This window comes from Corvus moneduloides, chromosome 5 (genome assembly GCF_009650955.1).
Source record: "Corvus moneduloides isolate bCorMon1 chromosome 5, bCorMon1.pri, whole genome shotgun sequence".
Lineage (NCBI taxonomy): Eukaryota > Metazoa > Chordata > Aves > Passeriformes > Corvidae > Corvus > Corvus moneduloides.
The window spans coordinates 14,366,034-14,388,233 of record NC_045480.1 but is presented as its reverse complement, the minus strand read 5'-3'; the positions used below and the strand labels follow the sequence as shown (position 1 = coordinate 14,388,233).

At 39.1% G+C, this 22,200-nt stretch overlaps 1 protein-coding gene across 4 annotated transcripts in view; it reads left to right on the top strand.

The window, feature by feature from the left end:
- Positions 1–13,010, top strand: part of BOD1L1 (biorientation of chromosomes in cell division 1 like 1) — a 36,904-nt gene extending 23,894 nt beyond the window's left edge. For 3 of the 4 annotated variants that reach the window (XM_032108304.1, XM_032108302.1, XM_032108301.1), the window contains 9 exons: positions 376–460; positions 1,446–1,519; positions 2,827–2,902; positions 2,983–3,017; positions 4,923–7,883; positions 7,988–8,072; positions 8,512–8,665; positions 10,307–10,450; positions 11,620–13,010. In XM_032108304.1, the coding sequence (XP_031964195.1) occupies positions 376–460; positions 1,446–1,519; positions 2,827–2,902; positions 2,983–3,017; positions 4,923–5,048 (396 nt within the window). In that variant the 3' untranslated portion in view covers positions 5,049–7,883; positions 7,988–8,072; positions 8,512–8,665; positions 10,307–10,450; positions 11,620–13,010. The remainder of the gene's footprint in view (positions 1–375; positions 461–1,445; positions 1,520–2,826; positions 2,903–2,982; positions 3,018–4,922; positions 7,884–7,987; positions 8,073–8,511; positions 8,666–10,306; positions 10,451–11,619) is intronic. The other variant, XM_032108303.1, reaches the window with a different exon arrangement.
- The last annotated feature ends 9,190 nt before the right edge of the window (positions 13,011–22,200 follow it).

The following is a 22,200-nucleotide window of genomic DNA, read 5'->3' as shown; positions in this document are numbered from 1 at the left end:
GGATCTCATGGAGCATTTTTGGATCCCAGCTGTCCGGTCAGTTCAGCATCAACATGGACATACTGATCTGAGATCTTCAAGAGGGTATTGCACTTCACTCAAGTTCTGACTTTGTACTGATTCCTGCTAGATCAAAACAGGAATTAAGGCAAAATAGATCTTCTTTTTAGGAGTACATGCAGTATATTTGGGACTGTCTCACCCATTAATTTGTGATGAAGCTTCTCAGCATCAAAGTTTTTAAGATGCAGTACAAAATCTTGATGAGTAAAATAACTACTCATGTATCAGGGTGGGGTAATTTTTTAGTGTAACTGGCAATGATCTTCAATGTGTGGTAAGACATCTTTTCTCTCTTGTTTCAAAATAATGTAGGAAGTTATTTCAGGTGATGCAGCAGAAGTGTCCAAAGAAATTGATGTAACACAAACACCTCCTAGGAGTACTGTGGAAGAAAAAGGTAATTAAACTGCCCATTATGGCAGATTTTCTGAACCCATACTGAATGCTCATTTCATTTGAGTGATTTTTGAGAGAAACTGGGAACTTGATCCCAGCAAATATACTTGCATGTATTCTCTAGTTGATTTCTGCTCTATTACTGCTATCAAATAATGCATTAGTCTTAGTTTCTTTAATGGTGAAAGAAGTTTTGATGTTTCTGCTGTATTACCACCCATTTGCTCCATTACTGCTTCAGTATGTATCTTGGGTAGGAAAACTAATGGGAAATAAACAGGTAGGCAGGCAAATAGCACAATCAGCATTATATGATAAGAACATCTCCTAACTCTGACCACAAGCAAGAGCTGTCCTGTGTAAAAATCCATGACATAACCATCAAATGAGTTTTGTTTGTTTCTGTAGAGAAACCAACCAGAAAAGAGTGCAAATTGCACTGTTGTAATTGACTTCATTGCACTAAAATAAATAATAAAAGATGGCATATCCACATTATTAATATCTGTTTTAATGTTACTTCAGTCTGTCTTTCTGGGAACAGTGTGAGAATCTTCCCTGATGTTAGTTTAACCTATTAATAGCTTTGTTTCTCATGTGAGCAAGATGACAAGTATGAGTCTGTTCTGCAATGTGCTTGTATCCTCAGCTTCCTGTTTCATGGAACATGTGAGAAAATGGAATAGGGGCTTGTATTTGTTGTACCATTTTATAGTATGCCACAATAGTGAGCTTTTGATTTTACCTTAAAATAGGAGACCTTCTTAACTCATCTGGTGTTAGGGAATCATTTTGGCAGACCAATACACTGTTGCTACAAGGCAAACAGTGTTGATTTCTGATGGGTGTTTTTAGGGAATTTTGGGCTAAGGAATGAAATAACGTTTTCAGTGTGGAGGTTGTGGCTTGTACTACATTTCCTTTGCCTAATAAAACAAAGGTATACAATTTCCTTTCTTTATTTATTTTATTTTGTATGTGTGAAGATGAATTTAAGATTGAACAGGAAATGTCTGAAAAGAAAAAGCGCAGTCTAGAATCAAATGAAAATTCTCCAGAGGTGAGTGGTCTTACTCATGATAACTCACTGAGATAGTGCAGATTCACAGTACTCTATCTTTGCAGTGGATAAGTACTTTGTATTTTGTTGACAGCAATATTAAAACTTGGCCTTCACCTACTAAGAAATAGTTGTGAAAACTTTTTGGTACTGTAAAGTACCAAGGACTTATGTAGCTCTGTCACAAAGTATAAACTCACAGACCATAAGACATCAATGTCTGATTACCAAAGTAGGACTAACTCCCTTGCTATGCTTAGTAGTGCTTACAAAACGTCTAGGAAGCAATTACATAGAGTTGTATTATATAGAAATCATGTTTTCTGAAAACTTTCTAATTGATATGGACAGTTTACTCATTAACAAATATGACTTGGCTTTAAAAAATACTATTTTTGAACAATTTTTAAAGTCTTTATATTATCTCCTAGGCACATACTTGTGATATTCTACAGTATGGGTTGTAAAAAAATGTCTGAACCCTAGAGGTTAAAATTGATGCTGGCCTCTAGAAATAGACACTGATCTCAGAAAGGTGTTGGCTTTCATCATTTGCTTTCTTTGCCTCAAATTTGGAAGTGAAAGAAAATTTAAGGAATACGTTTTTATGTTTGTTCACTTGAGGTTTGAGTCTCTTAGAACCATTCTGGGGGAGATACTGCTAAACTTCAGTAAATGCTGAATGAAGCATTTAATCTTCCCTTGTATATAAGAGAAAATCTATTATTGGGGATTTCACAATCTGAGCATCTGACTGTATTTATTATTTAAAAGTTGTCTTTCAAAGCTTAAAACTTCAAAGGAAGGGGCCTTTTTTTGCTAAAGATCCTGTTTATCTAGAGAATATCAGCAATCTGTTTATCACAATAATTAGGGTATTAGCTGTTTGAAGCACTTGCTCAACTTACAGGATGTATACTGAGCTATAGGGCACTAGGAAAACGTGCTCATGGGATGTAAAGTCTGGAGTTCTTTTATGGGGTAAGCCAGCAGCATTGGTGAGACCAAGTGGTAGAGATTTTGGGGCTAAGGGAGCAGGAGGCACTGCATTCTCAGACATGCTTTGTGCCTGAGTCAAGCCACAGAGTGTTTTGTGTAACTGGGAGTTGTCTTGTTTCTTTTCACCTATATTAGTTGATTCATAACAGGCAGTGTCTCTTCCTATGAAACTTGCCTCATCTATTTTTTAACTGAAAATCACTACTTCTGCCACTGTCACATTATGAATTCAATTAGCAGTCTTAGTATTGTATTGCTCAAATGCCAGTTACAGTAGCTAAAATATTTTTGTCTTTTATTTTTAATAGGAAAATCAGCCTGTAGTAGTGAAACGCAAAAGGGGACGGCCTCGTAAATACCCTCTTGAAGCAGTACAACCTGGTGGTAAGTAGTTCATAATACCTGTGTGAAAAAACAAGGATAATAGTGACATTCAAGTTCTGAACTCATATTTCTTCCCTCAGGTGGGGAGTCAAAAGCTGATATGAGCACTGGGAATGTAAGTGCCTTTATTTTGTTTGGGTGCATTTAAACACAGTATTTCAAGAGCCATTTACCTGTTTAACAGTTTACAGCATCTCAGAAACATCTTATGGGAAACTTGATAATTGAGTTCAGTCTAAGCAAACAAAAACGGTTAATAGTCTCTCTTTATATTTTGATTAAAAAGTTCATCTATATTGTGTTAAGTCAGAACATAGCAAGTTACCTATCAGCTTCATGCTTAGTTCACTTAATACAAATTTAAGTGTTGTGCCAGATAGCAATATATGCTTGTGTGCAGGGTGAAATTTTGGTGGTGTGCATGTGTGTCTTTTAGTTCGTGCTGAGAGTAATTTTGGCCTGAAGAGCAAGGGTGACTTTATTTCAAAAACGAATTTTTTTTCCCCTCTGCTGAATGTGTCATAATAGTAGCACATAGTATCTCTTCATAGCTGTAAAATAAAATAGTATGTATATTGCAACATTTCAGTTCATGCAAGAGGTAGACACATAGTGGTGTGTAACCTAGGAGCTCATGAAACATACCTCTGTCTTTTAAAGCTCAGTGGTAGTTTTATTTCCTAACTCCTGTGAAGGACATTGACAGCTAAGAAAGTGTTCTGTTGGCATTGTTTCTGCAATCCAATTGGATTACAGCACAGGGCAGTAATGGGTCAGGCATGTTTGTGGAGTACAACCAGGTGGATTTATTCCCATTGAAGGCTTCTCTCCAGGGAATTCCTCTATTTCAAAATCAGTGTTATTGCATAGAAAAGGGGTTATTTTAAAGTTATATTGAAACACATGTTTTCTTCCTGCTTGCCTGGTGAGGCATCAGCTGGCATGGCTGTTGGAGATCTTGGGAATTTACCTAGTTTATGGATAACAGGAATTATTGTCTCTGCTTGTTCTGTCCTTGTATTTCAGGCAGCCCTTTGAGTCCTGTCCCTTCTTACAGGTTGGCTGGAATTCTGTTTCAGAATTCCTAGTCTTTCCTAATTGATTTTTTTTTTTTCAATATTAATTTAATGAAATGTAATTTGATCTGGTGTGTGTTTTGGTATTTGGTTTTGGTATTGTGGGTTGGTTTTTGTTTGGTTGTTATGGGGGGGGAGGGTTTGTCCAGTTAAGGATTAAAACAAATTTTAAAATCACCCTCAAAAATAGGTGTACCTTGGCACTGTACTCAGTGCCAGTACTGGAACAGAATCATCTTGTTCTGGTTCAAGTATTTAAAGGTCTTGTACCTCTTAGTGATGAGTGAGTGATTGGTGTCAGCTGCAGGCTGGCTCAGGGAGGAGTGATACCTGCCCTCCATCTGAGACAGGGGTTCTCTAAGGTGAGATACCTTTACATGACAGTTTCCCCAGGGCTGCTTTGGGAACATGTTGCTACTTCAGAGGAATCATAGGCATCCTACTGCAGTCATTTGGTGGTGAAAGCACTGAAGTTTTTGGACAGTCATCACAGGACATTGTGTAATTATACATAGCTTTTTCTGCATTCTGAGTAAATAAAAAATTTGTGGTGGTTTGTAGTTCTGTAAATCTGTATGTGGGATTACATAAAGTGACTGTACAAAACTTCTTTGTTGATAACTAAATACTCAGAAATGTGTTTGACTGAAACTGCTTTTATCTTTTGTGTCTTTTATTGCAATTATTTTATTGTCAGGTTACTGAAAGCGCTATGATTGGTTTATGGGCTGATTTGACTTGTTTCAGTTCTTTATCAAAACAGAAAAATGGATCCTATTGTTAAACTCAGTACAAACTTTGTGTGCTCATTAGAATGTTCACATGTTCTAGATCTACAGATTCATTCTGCAATGAATCTGAGCAAGTTTCTGTGATTATGTAATACAATGCTGAATTTTTCTGATTTTCTTTAAATTAAGTAACCCACTTTTTTTTCATTTCAGCTGCAGTCTCCTACCTTTGCAAGCAGAGGGAAAACACCTCCAACAGGTAAGAAAATTATATCTGCCTCAACATATAAAACAAAAAATGGAAGAAGTAAAGAGGGTTTTCACAAAAATCACATGTGAATCACTTTCTTCATCCTGATATCATCTCTGGCAGTCAGTGTTATTCATGAATGAAAATGTCTGAAGTAAGAGATGAAGTGAAGACTTGTCCCAAATTGCTACCAAGTTTTTCTTTTCAAAAAAGAGCAGCTTGATAAGAACTTAGTTGAAAGATGCAGCAGCACTACTCAGTGCTGAATAATGCATTGCAGAATATACCAAATGACTGAGTGGGCTAAGTACATGGCAAAGCTTCAGAGGAAGGTAGGTACCCCTATCATACTGGCTCTTAGTGACTGTTTTTCATTTCTGCGTGTTTTCTTTCATACAGTGACTATCAATCACTCTTACTACATTAAATTTCAAATTTTGTTCAGTTAATTGGTTTATCTGTTGATATCTATCTAAAGAGCTTAGAGGTATCTTGAGGGGATGTTTCTTCTTCCGTTTTCACAACTGCTGTAAAATCTGTGGAAGATGGTTGCTTAGCTTGACTCAAAGATGTTCTCTTAGTGCTTCAAACTAAAATACAATTAAGTGAAATACCTTTCTGTTTCTCTTTCCTAATTTTTCTTGTGTATAGAGTCTGAACTGCATTGGTTGTTTAAATGTGTCTTTTTAATTATGGCCATTCATAAAACAAACTTTAAAAACCTATTTCAGGAAGCAGGTGAACCTGAAAAGTAGGTTAAAAATTGTTTGTAAACAAATGCAAACAAACATGTAACAAATCTGAGAAAACAAATTTTCTGGAGTGTCCAAAAGCTTAGGTTTCTACAGAGATACTAATTTGGCTGCACTGCACATATGGACTGTTTCCTATTTTCTCCACATTTGTTAAAATGTCAGCTTTAATCCATATGCTTCAGAATTGTCTCTGAAGGGTTAGCTCATTGTGTGGTACTTGACTTCTGTGAACTGCAAAGAGAACAGACAAGAATGTGAGAATGAAATAAAAGTGCATTCTACTTTGTTTTTTATCCAAGAGGACAGACACCTCACCGTGTACTTAGTTTGAGTGTGTTATGTAACATTCCATTTTCCAGGTACAAGGCTGTTGATACAGCAATGCTAAGAGAAGTGTATAAAGTGGAAGAATGCACTATTAAACTTTTCATCCTATATTAGTATTCACATGCATAAAGGGCTTGAAAACCCTTGAAATTGCAATGAGAAGGAAGCCAAGTTGAATCCCTCTGTGCAGTTCACTTACTCTGGTAATTTCTGGGTGTTCTGCATAAGGATTTGAAATAGGGACACAGCCACATGTGGAGTGGGATGCAGAGATTTATTTTTGGTCACTACAGCACATGCAGTTAAGAGGCATATGTTTTATGAAGGCATCATCCTCCCATAACACTGACACTGAACTTGAAACTAATTACTTAGCACTAATCAGCAGTTGCTGCTCTAAAATTAGTAAGATTTTTAGATACCATGTCTTACTATTTTTATACTTACCTTTAGGCAAAAGTATTACATTTTCGTATCTTACAGAGGGTTGTCTGTTAAAGGCATGTCATGGATCTAGATGGGATTATTCTTGAGTCAAAAACCCCTTTGCCACAAATTTGCCAAAATGTACCAGAATTTTGAAGTATCTCTTTTGAACGAAACAGAACTAATACATGCAGCTTGTATTATGTATGTACTTACGTTGTGTGAAGAACTTAATACAGTGGACAGTCCTATGTTTTATTTCACTTACTTTTTTAATACTTAAATATATTTGTGTTGTACTTCATTTGCTTTTGTATAAAGTTTTTCCCCATAACCTTACAAAGGAGTTCCAAAATGCTTGCGTGTGAGTTTTAGAATATGTTTCTGCTCTTTGAGATCTATTTTAGATCCGTCGCATTGATGTTCTTTTGTTTGTTCTGTCAGTCTAATTGGTGAGGGTTTTAGTGTTTGTGTCCTCTTTCATATAGCTTTCAGAAATTAGACAGGAATTTTATGGCAGGGGAAAAAAAGATACAAAAACTTGCTTTTATTTAGGTTGCTTCTCTTTTCTATTGCTAAGGATTTTTATCCTTGTGTTGTTGAGATAATTCTGCTTGACAGAGTTCAAAAGCTTTGTAAAATAATCTCTCTCATCACAGAGTTAGGATAGAAGTGGTAACCATGGAGAGAAGCCAAGTTGAGACATGGGATGTAGAGTTAAAAATCTGTTTTAACGTGTATAGGCTAGCCTGTAAAAATTACTGAATTGCAAGTAAGAAGTATTTCAGCAGAGGAAGTCATGTAATTTGCATACCAGGTACTAGAAAGGTTTTAAATAGTGTCTTCTTGAGCTTCATCTTGGTCATCTTCGTGCTTCAGCATGGGCACAGTTAAGCACTAGAACAGATTTACTGGAGGGACCATGTTCTTGGAGACTTTAAAAATTGGACTGAACAAGGTCTTGCCCAGTATGATCAGATCAGTTAATTTAGCCAAGCTTTGAACAGGAGATTGGACTAGGTGACCTCTAGAGGCTCCTTCTAAGCCAAATTTGTCTGTGATTCTGTAATTGGTTGACAGTAGTTAAAAGGGGCAAGTAACTTCGCTTTTCCATTAAAACAAAACAGCATATGCAACAAAGCAATAAATACTGTCAGTCATATAAAGCCTTAGTACTTAAAAAAAAAAATTTAATCGTTATCCCAGTTTCTGTATATAACAAAGTATAACAAAGCTATTTTCTAAATTAGAAAAAGACTTTAAATGTTTTCTGAGCTACTATGATGTTTATGCAAAGTTGAGAGAGTATGAAAGAATTCCCTTTTAAATTGATTGGTGAAAGATTTGAAGTTCAGGATTAAGTTTTGTTCTTTCTTTTTAGGTACAGACATATCTAATAAGAAAGAAACAACAAACGTAAGTGCAATTTGTAAATTTACAAGCAGTATGTAATGAAAAATGTCTGTCTTCTATGAAAGTAGATAGTTCTTGACTTACTTGGTTCCATTTTGTTTTTTCAGGAAGATGAAACTGAGAAAGCAGAAATGGTTGTGCGTAAAAGGGGAAGAAAGCCCAGGCGTTCTCTGGTTCAATCAGAGGAAACTGGTAAAAGCTATGCTACTCCTAACAGAATAAGAAAATACTGCTGTGCCTTTCTGTTTACTAATAGCAACAAGATAAGCTTTATTCAATTTTCCTTTCTTGAGGAAAAATCATTGAATTACAGCTAGTGTAAATATTATGTAAATATGTGTAAATTGCTGTAATCTCATGTCAGAATTGCTACATCCCAGATGCTTCTGTAAAGCCTCATGAATTTTCTATGAATTCTGGCTATGAGCTGTGTAAGTAAACTGTGGTGAATGCGTTAGCAAGATTTAGTCAAAGAAGTGTGAATTAAAAATGCTGAAATATAAAGGAAATGGAAAATTACTTACTGAAAATGGGATTTGTGACTAGAATACCTTTTCTAAATTAAGTGTTCATGTCCTTTTGGAGGGCTTTTGGAAAATTATAGCATATGTGTAAAATTTTACATGGACAGAAACACTGGAGCCAGAGAAGAAACGTCGGAAATTAACATCTTCTGAAGATGAACTAAAAGAGCAAGAGGAAGGTGAGGAAGAGGACGGTGAGGAAGATGATGATGCACATTCTGGGGCCACAACTAGATCAGCCACAAGATTAGAGGCTCAGAGGTAACTGTAGAGACTCCAATAACAAGCTTTTTTTCTACATTGTTCTCGGTTGTGTTACGCAGAAGAGGTTGTTACTTCCTCTTTTTGACTTTTTCTGTTTGTTTGCTTTAAATTGATAAGAGCTTCCCAAGTAATTTTGATTTTAATTCTAGTAGCACTTTTCTAGGAATGAAGAGACAAAAGTGAGGTGGGGGTAACTGTTAGGGTCTCAAAAAGCATACTTGAATATGTAACAAGGTAAGAATTGATCCTGTTGGCACTTTTCATCCTAGTGATGACTCACTAGAATTTGAGTCTAAGGATGCTTGGTTCTGATGGGTAGAATGGGACATCTGTGTTGACTGTACAATTCACCATTGGATATTTGGTGTTGGAACAAGGTGAAAGTATAATTACTTCTGTTGGTGTCTTTAAGTACTGTCCCAGTTAAATTCATGAATCTGCAGTAGTGGATGATTGAATTTCTAGTACGGTGATTTGCAATCTTGCTGCAAAAGATGTGTAGTAGCAAGAGTTCTGTTCTCAGGAAGCCGTTCTTCATCTGCTTTAGCACAGGTCTGCCTTTTTGTGGGCAAACTGACTTCTAGCAGAGCTCATCCTCTTGATCTTATTGTGGAAACAATGAAAGATAGCAGCTTTGGGAAGTTTTGATTTATGTTGCTGTCTTTCAGAAGAGAATTGGAGTCCGGGGGTTTTTTATGTTAGTGGTGAGATTACTTTCAATTGACCATATTTACTTCACTCCCAGATATTATATGTTATATTGTGTATATTATATGTTTGCCTTTGGGCAAACACATAGTGCTCTTGAACTGATAATTTCAGATCTGAGTCTGAAAGTAGTTACATGATTCTTGATTTACATAAAAACTGTGAAGGTTTACCACTACCACAGGTAGAAGGTTTACCATTACCACAGTTTTGTTTTGGTGAAGGCAAAGGGACTTCCTTTAGTCTCACGTAATTGTTAACTCTAAAGTTGTAATAAAGATTTAGATATTTGTGGGTTTATTCTGTTTGCTTGTGGAAACATCTGTTTTTTATAGATTTGGGTTGTGTCTCAGATTTCCAATGCTACCTTTCTAGCTCTGATTGCAACAAAGCATCTTTACCTTAAGGTGCTGCTTACGGTCTGCATTTTATAAGTAGCATTTGGAAATAATTTTGTGGAAGGGGATGCTTCTTCATTTTCAGGATTGCTGGATTTCTCTGACTTAAGTCACCTGTTTTCTAAACTATTAAATTAATTGCCAATAACCAGTTTTTCATGTTTTTGAACTTGTGGGTACTGAAGCTCATATGAGCGAGTTCATACTACAAGATATTCTTTTGAACATGGACACTTATGTACAAAATTTATTGCAGATTTGGAATGGGTTTTTTGGGTTTTTTTGTGAAATACCAAATATTGTCAGTAAAGTAGCCTTTTGATTCTACATTTGATATGAAAATGCACAGCTTGGCATTGCAGTATGTCTTGAAGTAGGCAAATACGTTTTTTTCACTGTTTCTTTTGGCAACTTTGATTTACTTGTTGCAAATACTATGTAGCCTTAATTATCTTCACTTGGAATGCAAGAAGAAAGTGACTTGGTAAAAGTATTTTCTTATATATAAATTCATCATTCTTTTGTATTACAGAAAACAGCCCAGCAAGCCAACCACACGTGCAACTTCTAAAGGCAGCAGTCCAAGTTCAGTTTCTCCTAGAAAACGACAGAAACTAGCAGCAAAAAAAAGATCTTCAAGCGATACAAAAATTAATAAATCTCCTCCATTGACACAGTAAGTATTAAAGTTGAATCTGCTTTGAGTATTTGTTTTGGAAACCACTGCAGTGATCCTTTCCTTATATGTAACATACTGTTTCAAAATCTTAACAGCAGACTAGTTTTGTTCTGTTCTTTTGTGATATATAAAAGCTTTTAAAGGATTTTCTTCTGTTTACATTTTTTCTTTTTCTTCCTTTATTTGACATTTGGAAGGCTAGATTTTTTTCTTTATATCCTTGGAAACCTCTTGGGAGAATCTGAAAATGCTGTTTATGTAGTATTTTAACTTGAGCTGTGATTCTTTCCTGGGTGAGAGGGTAAGAGCATCGGTAGTTCAGGTTAAAGCTAGATATGATTATGTGATTCTAATGCTTCAAAGATCTAAGATCAGCTGATAAAAAGAGGAGAAACTCTGAGAGCCCTTAGGCCGAGTTTTGAATATATTTCCCTTTCCCTCCTTTCCTGGCATTCTCTTTAATTTGTAAAGCTGAGATCACAGTGCAGAATCCCAAGGGAATAAGTAACAAATGTGACGGACAGTTGCTCTGCATCTTGTAGATTACCTGTAAAATGCATTGCATGCCAAACACGTGTTGCTGTTGTCCTCTCTGAAATGTGCCAGTGTCTTCAGGCTGAACCTGGGGAACGTGTGCACTGTGTGCTGATGGCTGTCGCAGTTCACCTCAGCTCCATTATTTTGTGTGGTTATGAATGACCAAGAGTTTAAGCCCACTTACAATTAGTTGCAGCTGGAATATGGTGAGCATATAGATGGGGTGTGTGAGTTCACGGGGTAAGGGTATGTGATGTCTGCCCTCTACTCCCCCTTGTGTGTGCAGGGCTTGAGGCACTATTGCTGCTATTCTGTCTTTGTGAGACAGGGTACAGGGTAATGAAGGCCATTATGTTCTGTTATAAATCCACAAACCTTTCCAGAAAAAGAGAAGGAAGAAGGGGAATTCTAGCCCCAGATTCTACGTATGGAGCACTCTCCAGCATACTGAAATAATACCCCATAACCTGTTAAGAAGTGTGTTTTAGTAGTAAGCTTTTATATAATATATCCTTGTAGTTCAGCAGAGATGGACAATTTAGCTCTGCCCTCTGAACAGAATTGTGCCTGACTGCTCTTTGTTTTACAGGTTCTACCATTGTGAAAATAATTATTAATATGCTTTTCAGGTTAAAGGTGCAGTCTGCCAAGCGTAAAAGGGAGGACAGCCCAACAGTGGTACGGAGAAAAGGCCAGCAGAAAACAGAGGAGACGCCAGTAAAGAAAGCAAAACGATAATCTTTACCAGCCAGTACTGTTCTTGGAAGAGTCAAAAGGAAAACAAACATCTGTGCTTCTATTTTTTTTAAAGCAAAGGGATTTGCACGTGCTTGTTTCAGAGCTCTAAGTTAAACAATGCAGTACTTTTAAGTTACATTTTAAACAGCTTTATAAACTATTGTTTATACAGAATATTATGTACATTTATTTCAGATGAAAAATAAGTTTACTTTGTATCTGAATGAAAAACAAAGTAGTTATATATTTTATCACTGACTTGGAAAGTTGGAGTTTCCCAATGTGACGTGCTAATGCAGATGCTTCCAACCCATAAGGCACCCATGTGCCTAGTAATACACTTTGTACATAAACTTGTAAAAATAGGTTGTATTTTACTCTGTGTATGAATCTAATCAATGATGGACATTTTATTTATTATATGGAAAGCATTGGTCTGTAAACTTTAGTATATACCTTAGGGTTTTTTAATTATATATTTTACATTCTATGCAGATGTCGGTAGGAAACTTCCCCTCCACTCCCCCAGGGCTGTCTAAAATCTGAAGTTCTCTAAAATATGCTCAGACAGTTGGTAAAGTATTTTTCTCGCATGCGTTAAAGTAGTTTAGCATAGTGAAAGGGACTTGGCTCCTTTCTGTTCACATTTGTGACAAAGTATGACATTTAAAATGTAATCTTACTAGATTATATTTTCTCTTGTAAATTTACTACCAACTTCAAGAAATAAATAGTAATAGGTTAGATTTATTCAAAGTCAACCAATACCACCCTAAAATGGAACAGTTTTTTTTTTGCAACTAAGCACCTGTTCTTTCAGTATTTATCTTTTTCAACAGAGGGACCCATTGAAATCAAACATCACTTCTCCTAACTATAGAGCTTCAGCATTTTATGTTACATTTTATACACAGGTATTAAAAATAGAAGCTGGTATTATTGCCAGAATCTTTTTTTAATGTATATTAACTCTGGTAAGAGCAAATGTTCAAGTGAAGTTGTATATAAAGTTGAATTTTTCTTATGATCAAATGTGTCTCTTGTTATGATGTGATGAATTGCCAAACAATCTGAGATTATTTTAAGTGTTTTGTTGATATTCTGGTTTATAATGAAAAACTATTTTGGGGGTTGGAATTTTACTTTTTTTTTCCTTTATTTCTCTTTTTTTTGTGAGTTTTTTTTTTTCAACTTGTTGTAAGGCAGATGTTTCCGTCAGATATTCTGCTAGGTTTCTTACTGAGATTTTTATATAAAAAATATAAAATGTTTGCCAAAAATCTGAGTTGCCTTATTTTATTTTCCTTTAATTGTTTGACTGTGGAACTTGTCTTTACAAATGTGTCTGGTTGGAGTCATGTCTATAAGCTTTACCTGGTTAGAGCCTTTAAAAAATGTTCACAAGTGCTTATATTGTAGGTATGTAAACAGTGGGGAAAGTGTGTAACTGTTCACCTGCCTTAGTACACTATAAAAGCAAGTGCACACATAATGCTTTTCTAAGCGAATTAGTCTGAAAGATGAAAATATCTTTGCTCTGAAAATTAACTCCTTTTACTTTATACAGTAACTCTGCTGCCATATTAGTACATACCTGGCTAACATACTGTTTGATATATTCCTATATATTGCTAATACTGACGTTTATACACAGTTGTAGGATAAGTTGAACCTTTCCTGTTTTCTGGTTGTTTTTTCCCTTTGCCCCCTGCAGTCTGCACAGACCAAAGTTGTAGATTTTGTCTCAGCCTTTGTTCTGTAAGGCTAAACAGGCTGAAATGCTTGTTTTTCCATGAGTGCTTTCCAGACTTTAGGTGGAGTCCTCCCCTGCACCTGTTTGTTTCCTTCACATGAATTCAGTAATGAGATTGCTCAGGAGGTTCCTAAGGAAGCCTCCCCACTGCGCTGTACATTATTATCATTTACTCTCTCTGCTGGTAGTGCCTGTCCTGCCCCAGGACAGCTCATATTTGCCTGTTTCACAGGCACAGCTCTTCTGATGGATTATAGTGATTGACAAAGCTCCAGCTTGTGTCAGATCCTTTTGACTGGCTCTTGTCTGATCTCAGCAGAAAAACAGCTCTGAAGATCGGTGTCAGTCTCTCAAAGCTAAGCTCCTAGGAGGTGGTCTACTGTCCTTCCCCCTAGTGATGGATAACATTTAGGAATAATATTTGGGAACATCTTCTTGTCTATGCAATGGATCTTTGATCGTTGATTAAATTATTCTGTGATATGAAGGCATTAAAGGAATTATCTTTCTGCAGGACAGCCACTAAAAGGGAGGATAAAAACTGCCAGTTCCACAAACTTTCAGCTGATGGACATTTCACTTGCTGACAGCTTCTTTCTTGTCAACAAAATAGATGTTTCTGCTGGGCCACATCACTGTCAATCCATACTGGGAATTTTCTTCATTTTTTTGCTTAGTTATTTCAAAGTATCATCTAAATTACTTTTATGCTTTACAGGGACAGTACTGGTTTGCTGTAGTTAAGCAAAACTTGAGAGGTTCAAGCTGGACATAAGGGAGAGCTTCTTCAGTGAAAGGGTGGTTAAGCATTGGAACAGGCTGCCCAGGGAGGTGGTGGAGTCACCATCCCTGGAACTGTTGCAGGAATGACTGGACATGGTACTAAGTGCTGTGGTTGAGTTCACATGGCAGTGTTTGATCAAGGGTTAGACTCTATGATCTTGGAGATCTTTTCCAACCTTCACCATTCTACTGAATTGATTGTTTACAGTTTCCAGTTCTTTTGTACCTTCTGTCTCCCAGAGCCCTTCTGAGTACAAGACATGGAGGGGAAGAAGAATCATTTTTCCTTGGCTGCAGCAGGAGTCACAGTGTGGCAGAGTAGTAGAGAGAAAACTCAGGCACGAGAAGTCTGACACTGATTATGTGGATGATGATGACTGGATTTACTGCTGATACAGTGTCTAAATATTGCCAATGTAAGACAATCAGGTCTAAAGGGTTAGATATGAGCAGGAAGAGCTAGAAGTATTTACGCTCTTTGGCCTTGCAGAATGCACAGTTACAAAACCATAAAGCACCTCTGGAGCTACTTTAGGATTTTATCTCCTTATGTGACAGTTTGTCCTGCAATTCCCACCTGGTTTTCATCTTGGGTATTGTGGGGTATGTCCAGCCCCTGCCATGGAGAGAGGTCTGCTGAGATAAGGAGATTGCTTAACTGCCCAGCAGGACTCTCCCTGGAAAGGCAACCACTTTGCAGTTACGGTGAGAAGAAGACAGACTCAGAATCCTCTGGGAGACCCTATGCAGATCCTTTGTAGCCCACTGGCCTTTACTCTCTGACACCCACCCCCTGTATCCCTGTAAGATCTAGCCCTCTGCCCCTGTGAGCAAAGAGCTCGTCACTGGCCTCCCCTTCGCTGGGTACGGACTAATAAAGCTGCCCCATGTGGAACAGCTACACGGGTCTCTCATCTCTCTCTCCCTGGTCTGGCCTGGAGATTGCCCAGCAGAGCTGAGCTGAAATCACGAGCTGACAATCACTAGAGAGCTGACAGCCTCTGCACGGGCACTCTGGCTACGGCTGAGGGACGACACCGGGCCCTGGGAAGACGATCCTCCACGGGACCATCTCTGTGGACCGGTCACAGCTTCATGGGCCAGAGCTACTGACCCCACACCAGCCACATTAGGGTATCATTGCCCATCAAAGACAGTTGCGAAGTGAGGGAGGAACGAAGTGAAGAAAACTGTCTTTTGCCACAGTCAGACACACCCATCTTGTTCAGAAGTTAGGCTTGTACTCCACCCTGAATCTTGACATACGTATAAAGCAATGATACTTTCCTAGTCCATGCAAAGTTAGAGAGGTCAGGAGAAAAATACTGTCCTGCACTGTGATGAAACAGAATGTCCTGAAAGTGTTTTGTGGAGATATTTGCTCAGGGCCGTTTGGTGCAATAACATGGCTAGGCTGCAGTCCCAGTAAATTTCTAAACCACTTGGCTGGTTTTTATGTTTTAGTGGCTGTTTTTTCTTCCAGTTCCTTCTCTTGGAACAACTTCATTTCTCTGAATATTAAAATACTGAGTGAACCAGAGCTGTGCTGCTGGAAGATGGAGTTCAACTCCTCCTGCTGCATTTTACAGAACAGGACCTTGAGTCCTGCTTGCCATACTTCGGCTGCCTGTGTTCCCAGCTGGCTGTTGGCTAGCTCTCAGGATCTCTTCATATTTCTAGTGCATTCTACTTAAAGGCTATTTACACCTCCTAACTGTCTTCAACTTGAAATACTGTGGGGTTATGTACGACACAGATTTTAAATCACACAAATGGATTTTATTCAGGTGTTTTTCTTTGTGGTGGGTTTTTTTAAAACCAGCTAGAGAGTCCCCAGCTACAAGTTTGCAGTTTTCATTTTGAGATGGGGTCTGGCAAGCTTGTAAGTCTTACAACTGGTGAAATTTCCCTCTAGAGCCTGATCCGAATTCAGTAGGTGCACTCAGCAGCTGGGGCAAGGTTTTTGCTGATGCTGGCAGATCTCTGAGTGCCTCTGTTTTCTATTCCAACAGTTTCTCTAGTAACACATTACTTCTCTTTTGAGGAAGGCAGTGGTTAATCTGTGACATCCATCCCAAATATACATCTCCTGTTTCTTCTCTCTCAACCTGTGTTCCAAGACCATCCTGTACAGAACAACCTCTGGCCCCAATCCCTCAGAGCCTGTATAAGGTCCTGAGCTGCTTTAATCTCTCCAGAAACTCAGTAAAATTTGTCCCATAAAACTTGGCAACCAAGAGCAGCAGGTGCTCCTGGTTGGAGTGACAATCAGCAGATGTCCACTGTGATGCAAGTCCAACACCAGGCTGGGTGTCTACAGTAAAAATGGCCAAAGTCTGATACCTGTATCAAGTTGTGCGTTAGGAAAAGATCATTTGCCACCACAGACATTTGGTACTCCCTTGCTTTTGGAAGAGGTAGTGGCACCTCTGTGATGCTGAGCATCACTGGTCTGAAGAGAGAAAGTTGCTGGCCTGAATCTGGGATGCACTGAGTGATATTACAGACCATTCCAAAGCAGTGTTTGCTTTTCTTGAAGCTGTACCTGTTTATATTGAAAAGAGGGAAAGCAACAGGTATACTTTCGTTCTCTTCCCATTAAAATTTTCTGGTTTAAGATTTAATGGGGCCATCTTGACAAAGGTGACTGCACATTCATACAGTATACGCCTACTCCAAATTCTTGGTAACCCCAGTATCCTTATAATTGCCTGCTCATCCATTTTGTATACAGCTCAGAAGACTCATACCTTCGATCTCAACAACGTTCCATCTATTTCATTTGCTTGTAGCTTCAGTTCAGGGGAAATTGCCCATGGCAGCCTTCTGCAGGTCTTGGCAACTTCTTAAAGATACTGTGCTCGCTTCTTCCAGTATATTCCTTGTCCCAGCTGTGTATGTCACACTCCATTACTTCCATCAGCTTCTCAAAATCTGAGGTCTGTTTCAAACAGGGTGGGATTTTTTCTACTAAAACATGGAAGTTTAAATAGCAAGGAAATTCTATCTCCATTCAGGTCTCTGTTTCAAGATGTTTCACCAAAAATTCCTTGAAAGGGTATTTCTCATTTAAACCCCTTTCCTCTTTCAAATCTCAGCTTTTTAGTTAGCCTTGCTGGCTTTGTGAATAAAGTCCAAAAGAAAAACATAATAAAAACAAATGTCTTGCTGGAAGTCCCTAGATAGCTGTATTTAAAGCTAGGAACAGAACAGTCTTGCCAAGCAATCAGGGAAGAAAAATATGATTTGAGATGGCCGTAACTTAGTAGGGCAGGAATAGATTTTTGGCACTGATTGTGCAATTAATTAGCCAGGGGTGGGGTTGCATGGTCAGGCTGTGACTGCAAGGCACTTTTCACCTTCCCTTTTCTGCCCCTCAGCCAGTGCCTTCCTCCATGCCAGTGTTGTACAGTCACAGACTGCTGGGTCAGGGAGCTTGAAACTACCTCTACAAAACAAAACTGCAGATGAGTTTTTAATGTGATCAGTTTACTACACCAGCTGCTGATGGAACTGGGCAAATACTGCTGCCTGCACAAAGGAGATGTCCATGTGGCAGAGAGGGACTGTGAAATCACCTTGCCATTGTACCATGGATTTGAGTGCCCTTATGTTGGTCATCCAGGTGCACCATTAGCTCTCCCACGCATTTATGATACCCCTGTATCAATAATTGATGTTTAAGTGAACAGTGAGGTAATTTGTGGAGTTTATCTTCCCTAGTGACAAAACAAAGCAGCTTCTTGCAAGGATGGATTATCCAACTGTTCAGGGATCCTTGCTGCCTACCATGTATCAGGAAGAGATCATGCAGTTTTTGAAAGCTGAAGCCAGACTAATTTAGACTAGCTGCAATATGCTGTGCCACTTCTCAGCAGTGCGGGTAGTTTAACAGAGAAATGGCTTGAAGGGGTGTGACAGGTTCTCCCCTAGAGAGGTACTTTAAATTCTGCCACAGGACAAGATTTTCCAGGGTTCTTTAGCTACTGGAGCCCCATTTCTAAAACTGACGTAAATGTTGAGGCTGTTCTTAAAGGTTCAACTGTACTTACTGTTGAAACATCTGAATTTAGGCCAGCTGGCTCCCTGAAGAAGTTAGGAATCCAAATGAAGCATCGGAGATTCCTGTAGTGTTAGACTTAGCTCCTCAGATGCAATCCACAAAGCTGAAGAAGCTGTCCTGACAGCTGACAGCACTGGCCTGTAGCTCCTCAAGGACAAGTGTGTGGAACTTAAACCCACACGTCTCAGCCAGACAAGGCTGTAGGGTATCCAACAATGGGTGCTACTTTCTCTCCTGTTCGGATATTTCATATTCCATGGCATGCCCTCCTTGCTGAAGCAGCAGCTAAGGTAGCAGGGCTCACTGTCCACATTGCAGCTGACTGTTCCACTCCATGGAATATTGAGGAAAAGGATGTTAAGGGCATATGTGTACCACCATCTCATTCAATGCTTGTCAAAAATAAATGTTTAGGCCTTTAATTTCAAGGTAGACTTCCTGCCTGTGGCCCTTGAACAAGAGGAGGCATCCCCTTCCACCCAAGTTAAGTGTTAAACAGACTTTGGAGACTTGTTTGTCCAACATCTCACCAGACACCTGGTTGGGCTGGCTGCTTCCCCAAGCACCATGAAGGATTCCTGCTGAGGTGGTGTGACACACAATGCATATCTACCTCCAAGGAACATACCACAATAGTAATTATTATTAATATAAATCCTTTTATTATCACAGGCCTCTGGTTTTTCTGTGGCCTCTGCATTGTGGAAATTCTTCTTCTGCTGCTTTCTAGAAATACAGTGTAGGCCAGGCCAGCTCAGTTTTCATAGGTTCAAGGAACCACAGTTTGGGTTGGAAGGGACATTTAGAGGTTACCTAGTTCAACCCCCTGCAATGAGCAGGGGCAACTTCAACTAGATCAGGTGGGAAACAGCTGAAGTGAAGGTTATTAAAAATAAAACATTTCTAGAAAAGAAAATGCATCACCAAGAATGAGGTTTTATTTTTTATTTTGTGTATTTGTTTAGGGTTGACAACAAGTTATACTGGCAATTGAAAGGCATGCATCTCTGCCCTCACCATCAACATCTCATATCAGCAAGCTGAGGTCCCCTGAAATGCAGAAAAGCTGTCTCAGAGCCCTGGTCCCTAATGTCACCAAATACACTGAAAATAACTGCTTTCCACTGGGGAAACATAAGCCTTTCTGTCAGTTCAGTTTGGAGATCAAGTACCTGCTGCAGTCCTGGTGATCATTTGGGGCTTTTCCTTGTGGAAGGACAATGCTTACACGTGGCTCCAGCTAAGCCATACACAAAAAGTAGCTCTTATCCAGCTTAACTAGCCAGTGGGAATATACCTAAAGTAGAAAAAGCTCTGTAACATATTTCAGAATAATTTGGACCCTTGCAAACCACATGAATAGCCAAAATTGAGCCGTATTTTTAAACACAGCTCCTTTGCTGATCACACAGCCAGACAGCACAGGCACTGGCTGTACCTCTGTACATGTACTGAGGATGTAACTGAGAATGAACAACAGAGGAGTATCAAAGCTATCAGTCCCACTGTCAACAGTACAACTCAGCCCTCCAGTGATGTTCTTTTCTTTTCTAGATTTCATTGTAACATGTTACACATGCTGTGCAATGATTTATATAAGTTAACATACATTAAAATGAATGAATAAAGAGGAATACATGAAATAAAAGTGCTCTGTGATCACATTCATGATACTCCAGCATCAGTTCCAGTATATAAACTTGAAAATGTTAAAATTAAATAGTTATTCCCGCTTTGGTGCCCAAAGCAAGCAGAGATCTGGAATGTGACTTTCCTTTCAGACAATGATAGGTTCACTCTGCTCTTTTTATATAAACAAGAGCTAAGAATTGCTCAGTAATATAGTGCTTATTTAACTCTATTTATTCAGGATTTTTCAGGCTAAGTAAATAGGCAATATAAGGCCAAATAAAAAAAAGTCAAACTTATGATAAAACTTCTTTCAACTAATTTTGAACTTAGAACTCTATGTGGCCCTCAATCACAGGAAATACTCTCTTGGGGAAGATCTAATCAAAGTAAAATGGTACTCATTTACTCCCAGTGAGATGCCACCTCCTTTTCTGAATCAGAGGAGGGCCCGGGGACAGAAACTGGTGTGAAAGTGGAAAAGAGGAGCCAGCAGATATAAGCATGAAGGGCCGCTGAGCCCAGGGAGGCCCTGGAGGCTGCGCCCTTTCCACACCCTGCTGCCTGCAGTGCTGGGTGGAATGGGACCGCCAGAGAGGGGCTGGCGGCTGTGCGAAGTTGGTTCATTTCTTTATGCAGGTTTGGCACCAACACCTCTGGAAGTCAGCCACACGATAGCCACTCTCATGGGGGGAGGAAAAGACTGACTGATCCACTGGGCAGGTTGCTCCAGGTTGTTCCAAGCATGTGATGTCTAACCAGATCCTACAGATTCCCAGTGATGGCAAAACACACACACACCACTCCTGTGTCACCCAACTCTTGTTGCTGATTAGATTTAAAGAATTTTTTCTAACGTGAAATTCTCTGTTGCAATTTGTGCCTTTTATTCCCTGTATGACCATATCTCGTTATAGCAGGGTCCTACTCCCTTAAGACTTGCATTTTGCTTGATCTAGTTTTGTTACTTTTCTGTTTTCAAAGATCGAAGCTGTTTTTGTTCTCAACTTTCAGTGGCTCATATATTTTCCTTCCTTCTTTCCCACTGAAAAAAAAAAAAAGGCATGTCTTGGGGTGATTTTATGATAATACTGTGTTCCCCTATTGTCTGCTTTATGCCCAGAAACGGGTTCCGCAGCTTTACGCTGGGTCTGAGGCAAGGCGGGGGAAGCCAGGCGAATTCTTCAGCACAGTTTGTGTTCAAGGACTCACACACTCCCCCGCGTCCTCACCGCTGCAGAGCCGAGGGAGCACCTTCCTGCTTTTAGCCAGCCTGGTAGCTGAGGCAAGAAATTTTCCCATACCAGCACACCAAAATCCTCCAGAACTTCTTCCTCTACTTCTGGAACTGTTCGGCCTACTGTGATCCGAGAATCAGATCATCGGACCCCATGGACCGCCAGGGAGGCTGCGGGGACGCCGCATCCCAACCTTGGACCTCGGGAGGGGCCGAGCCAGCTGCAGAGGGAACTCCAAATCCACCAGCTTTCTCTGCAGAGAGGAGGTTTAATATATAACGTTATTCATTTTTTCCTGTGCCTTGTGGGCACTTTGTTTGTTAAATAAATAGTTTTTTTCACTTTCATCCAAGAAATTCCTTTTGCATTGGTGGGGGAGGGGAGTGCCAAAACCCTGACTTTGGGGGAGACATTCATTCCAGAGCATTTTCCTCCTAAACTTGTCTTAAACTGAGACAAGGCAGGACAGCATGAAGTCCTTAATTTAGGCAAAAGCATAAAGCAAAGTTTTCTTCTGTTTTCAAATAAACATATAAAGGACAGAGTTCTGCATTAAAAAAAAAAAAAAAAAAGGTTGGGGGTTCTTTTCATTATAAAACATCTATGGTGGGGAGATTTTTTTGGTACAACAGCTTCAGATTTTTGCCCTGCAGCCATGCTTTGCAGGTATATATTGGTTTGCCTTAGCCTGGAGACACAAGGATCCTCTTCAAGTGCATCCAAGAAAGAAGAAAGGCAGCTGTGCCATGTAACACATTGTTTTGGGATGACTTTATGATGTTGCATCCCCTATTGCCTGCTCTATGCCCAGACAAGAATCCTGTGCCTTTCTGTACCTTTGAGAGAGGGTGGGGGAAGCCGGTGGGATTCTTTTGGCAGCTTGCATTCAAAAACACAGATAACTTGCTGCAGCAGAGTGGAGAAAAGGACTTTCCTGCTTTTTCCCAACTTTCATCTCTGTTTCTCAGGAGAGAGACAGAGAGCTAAAATTCTTTGCTTTTTTAGC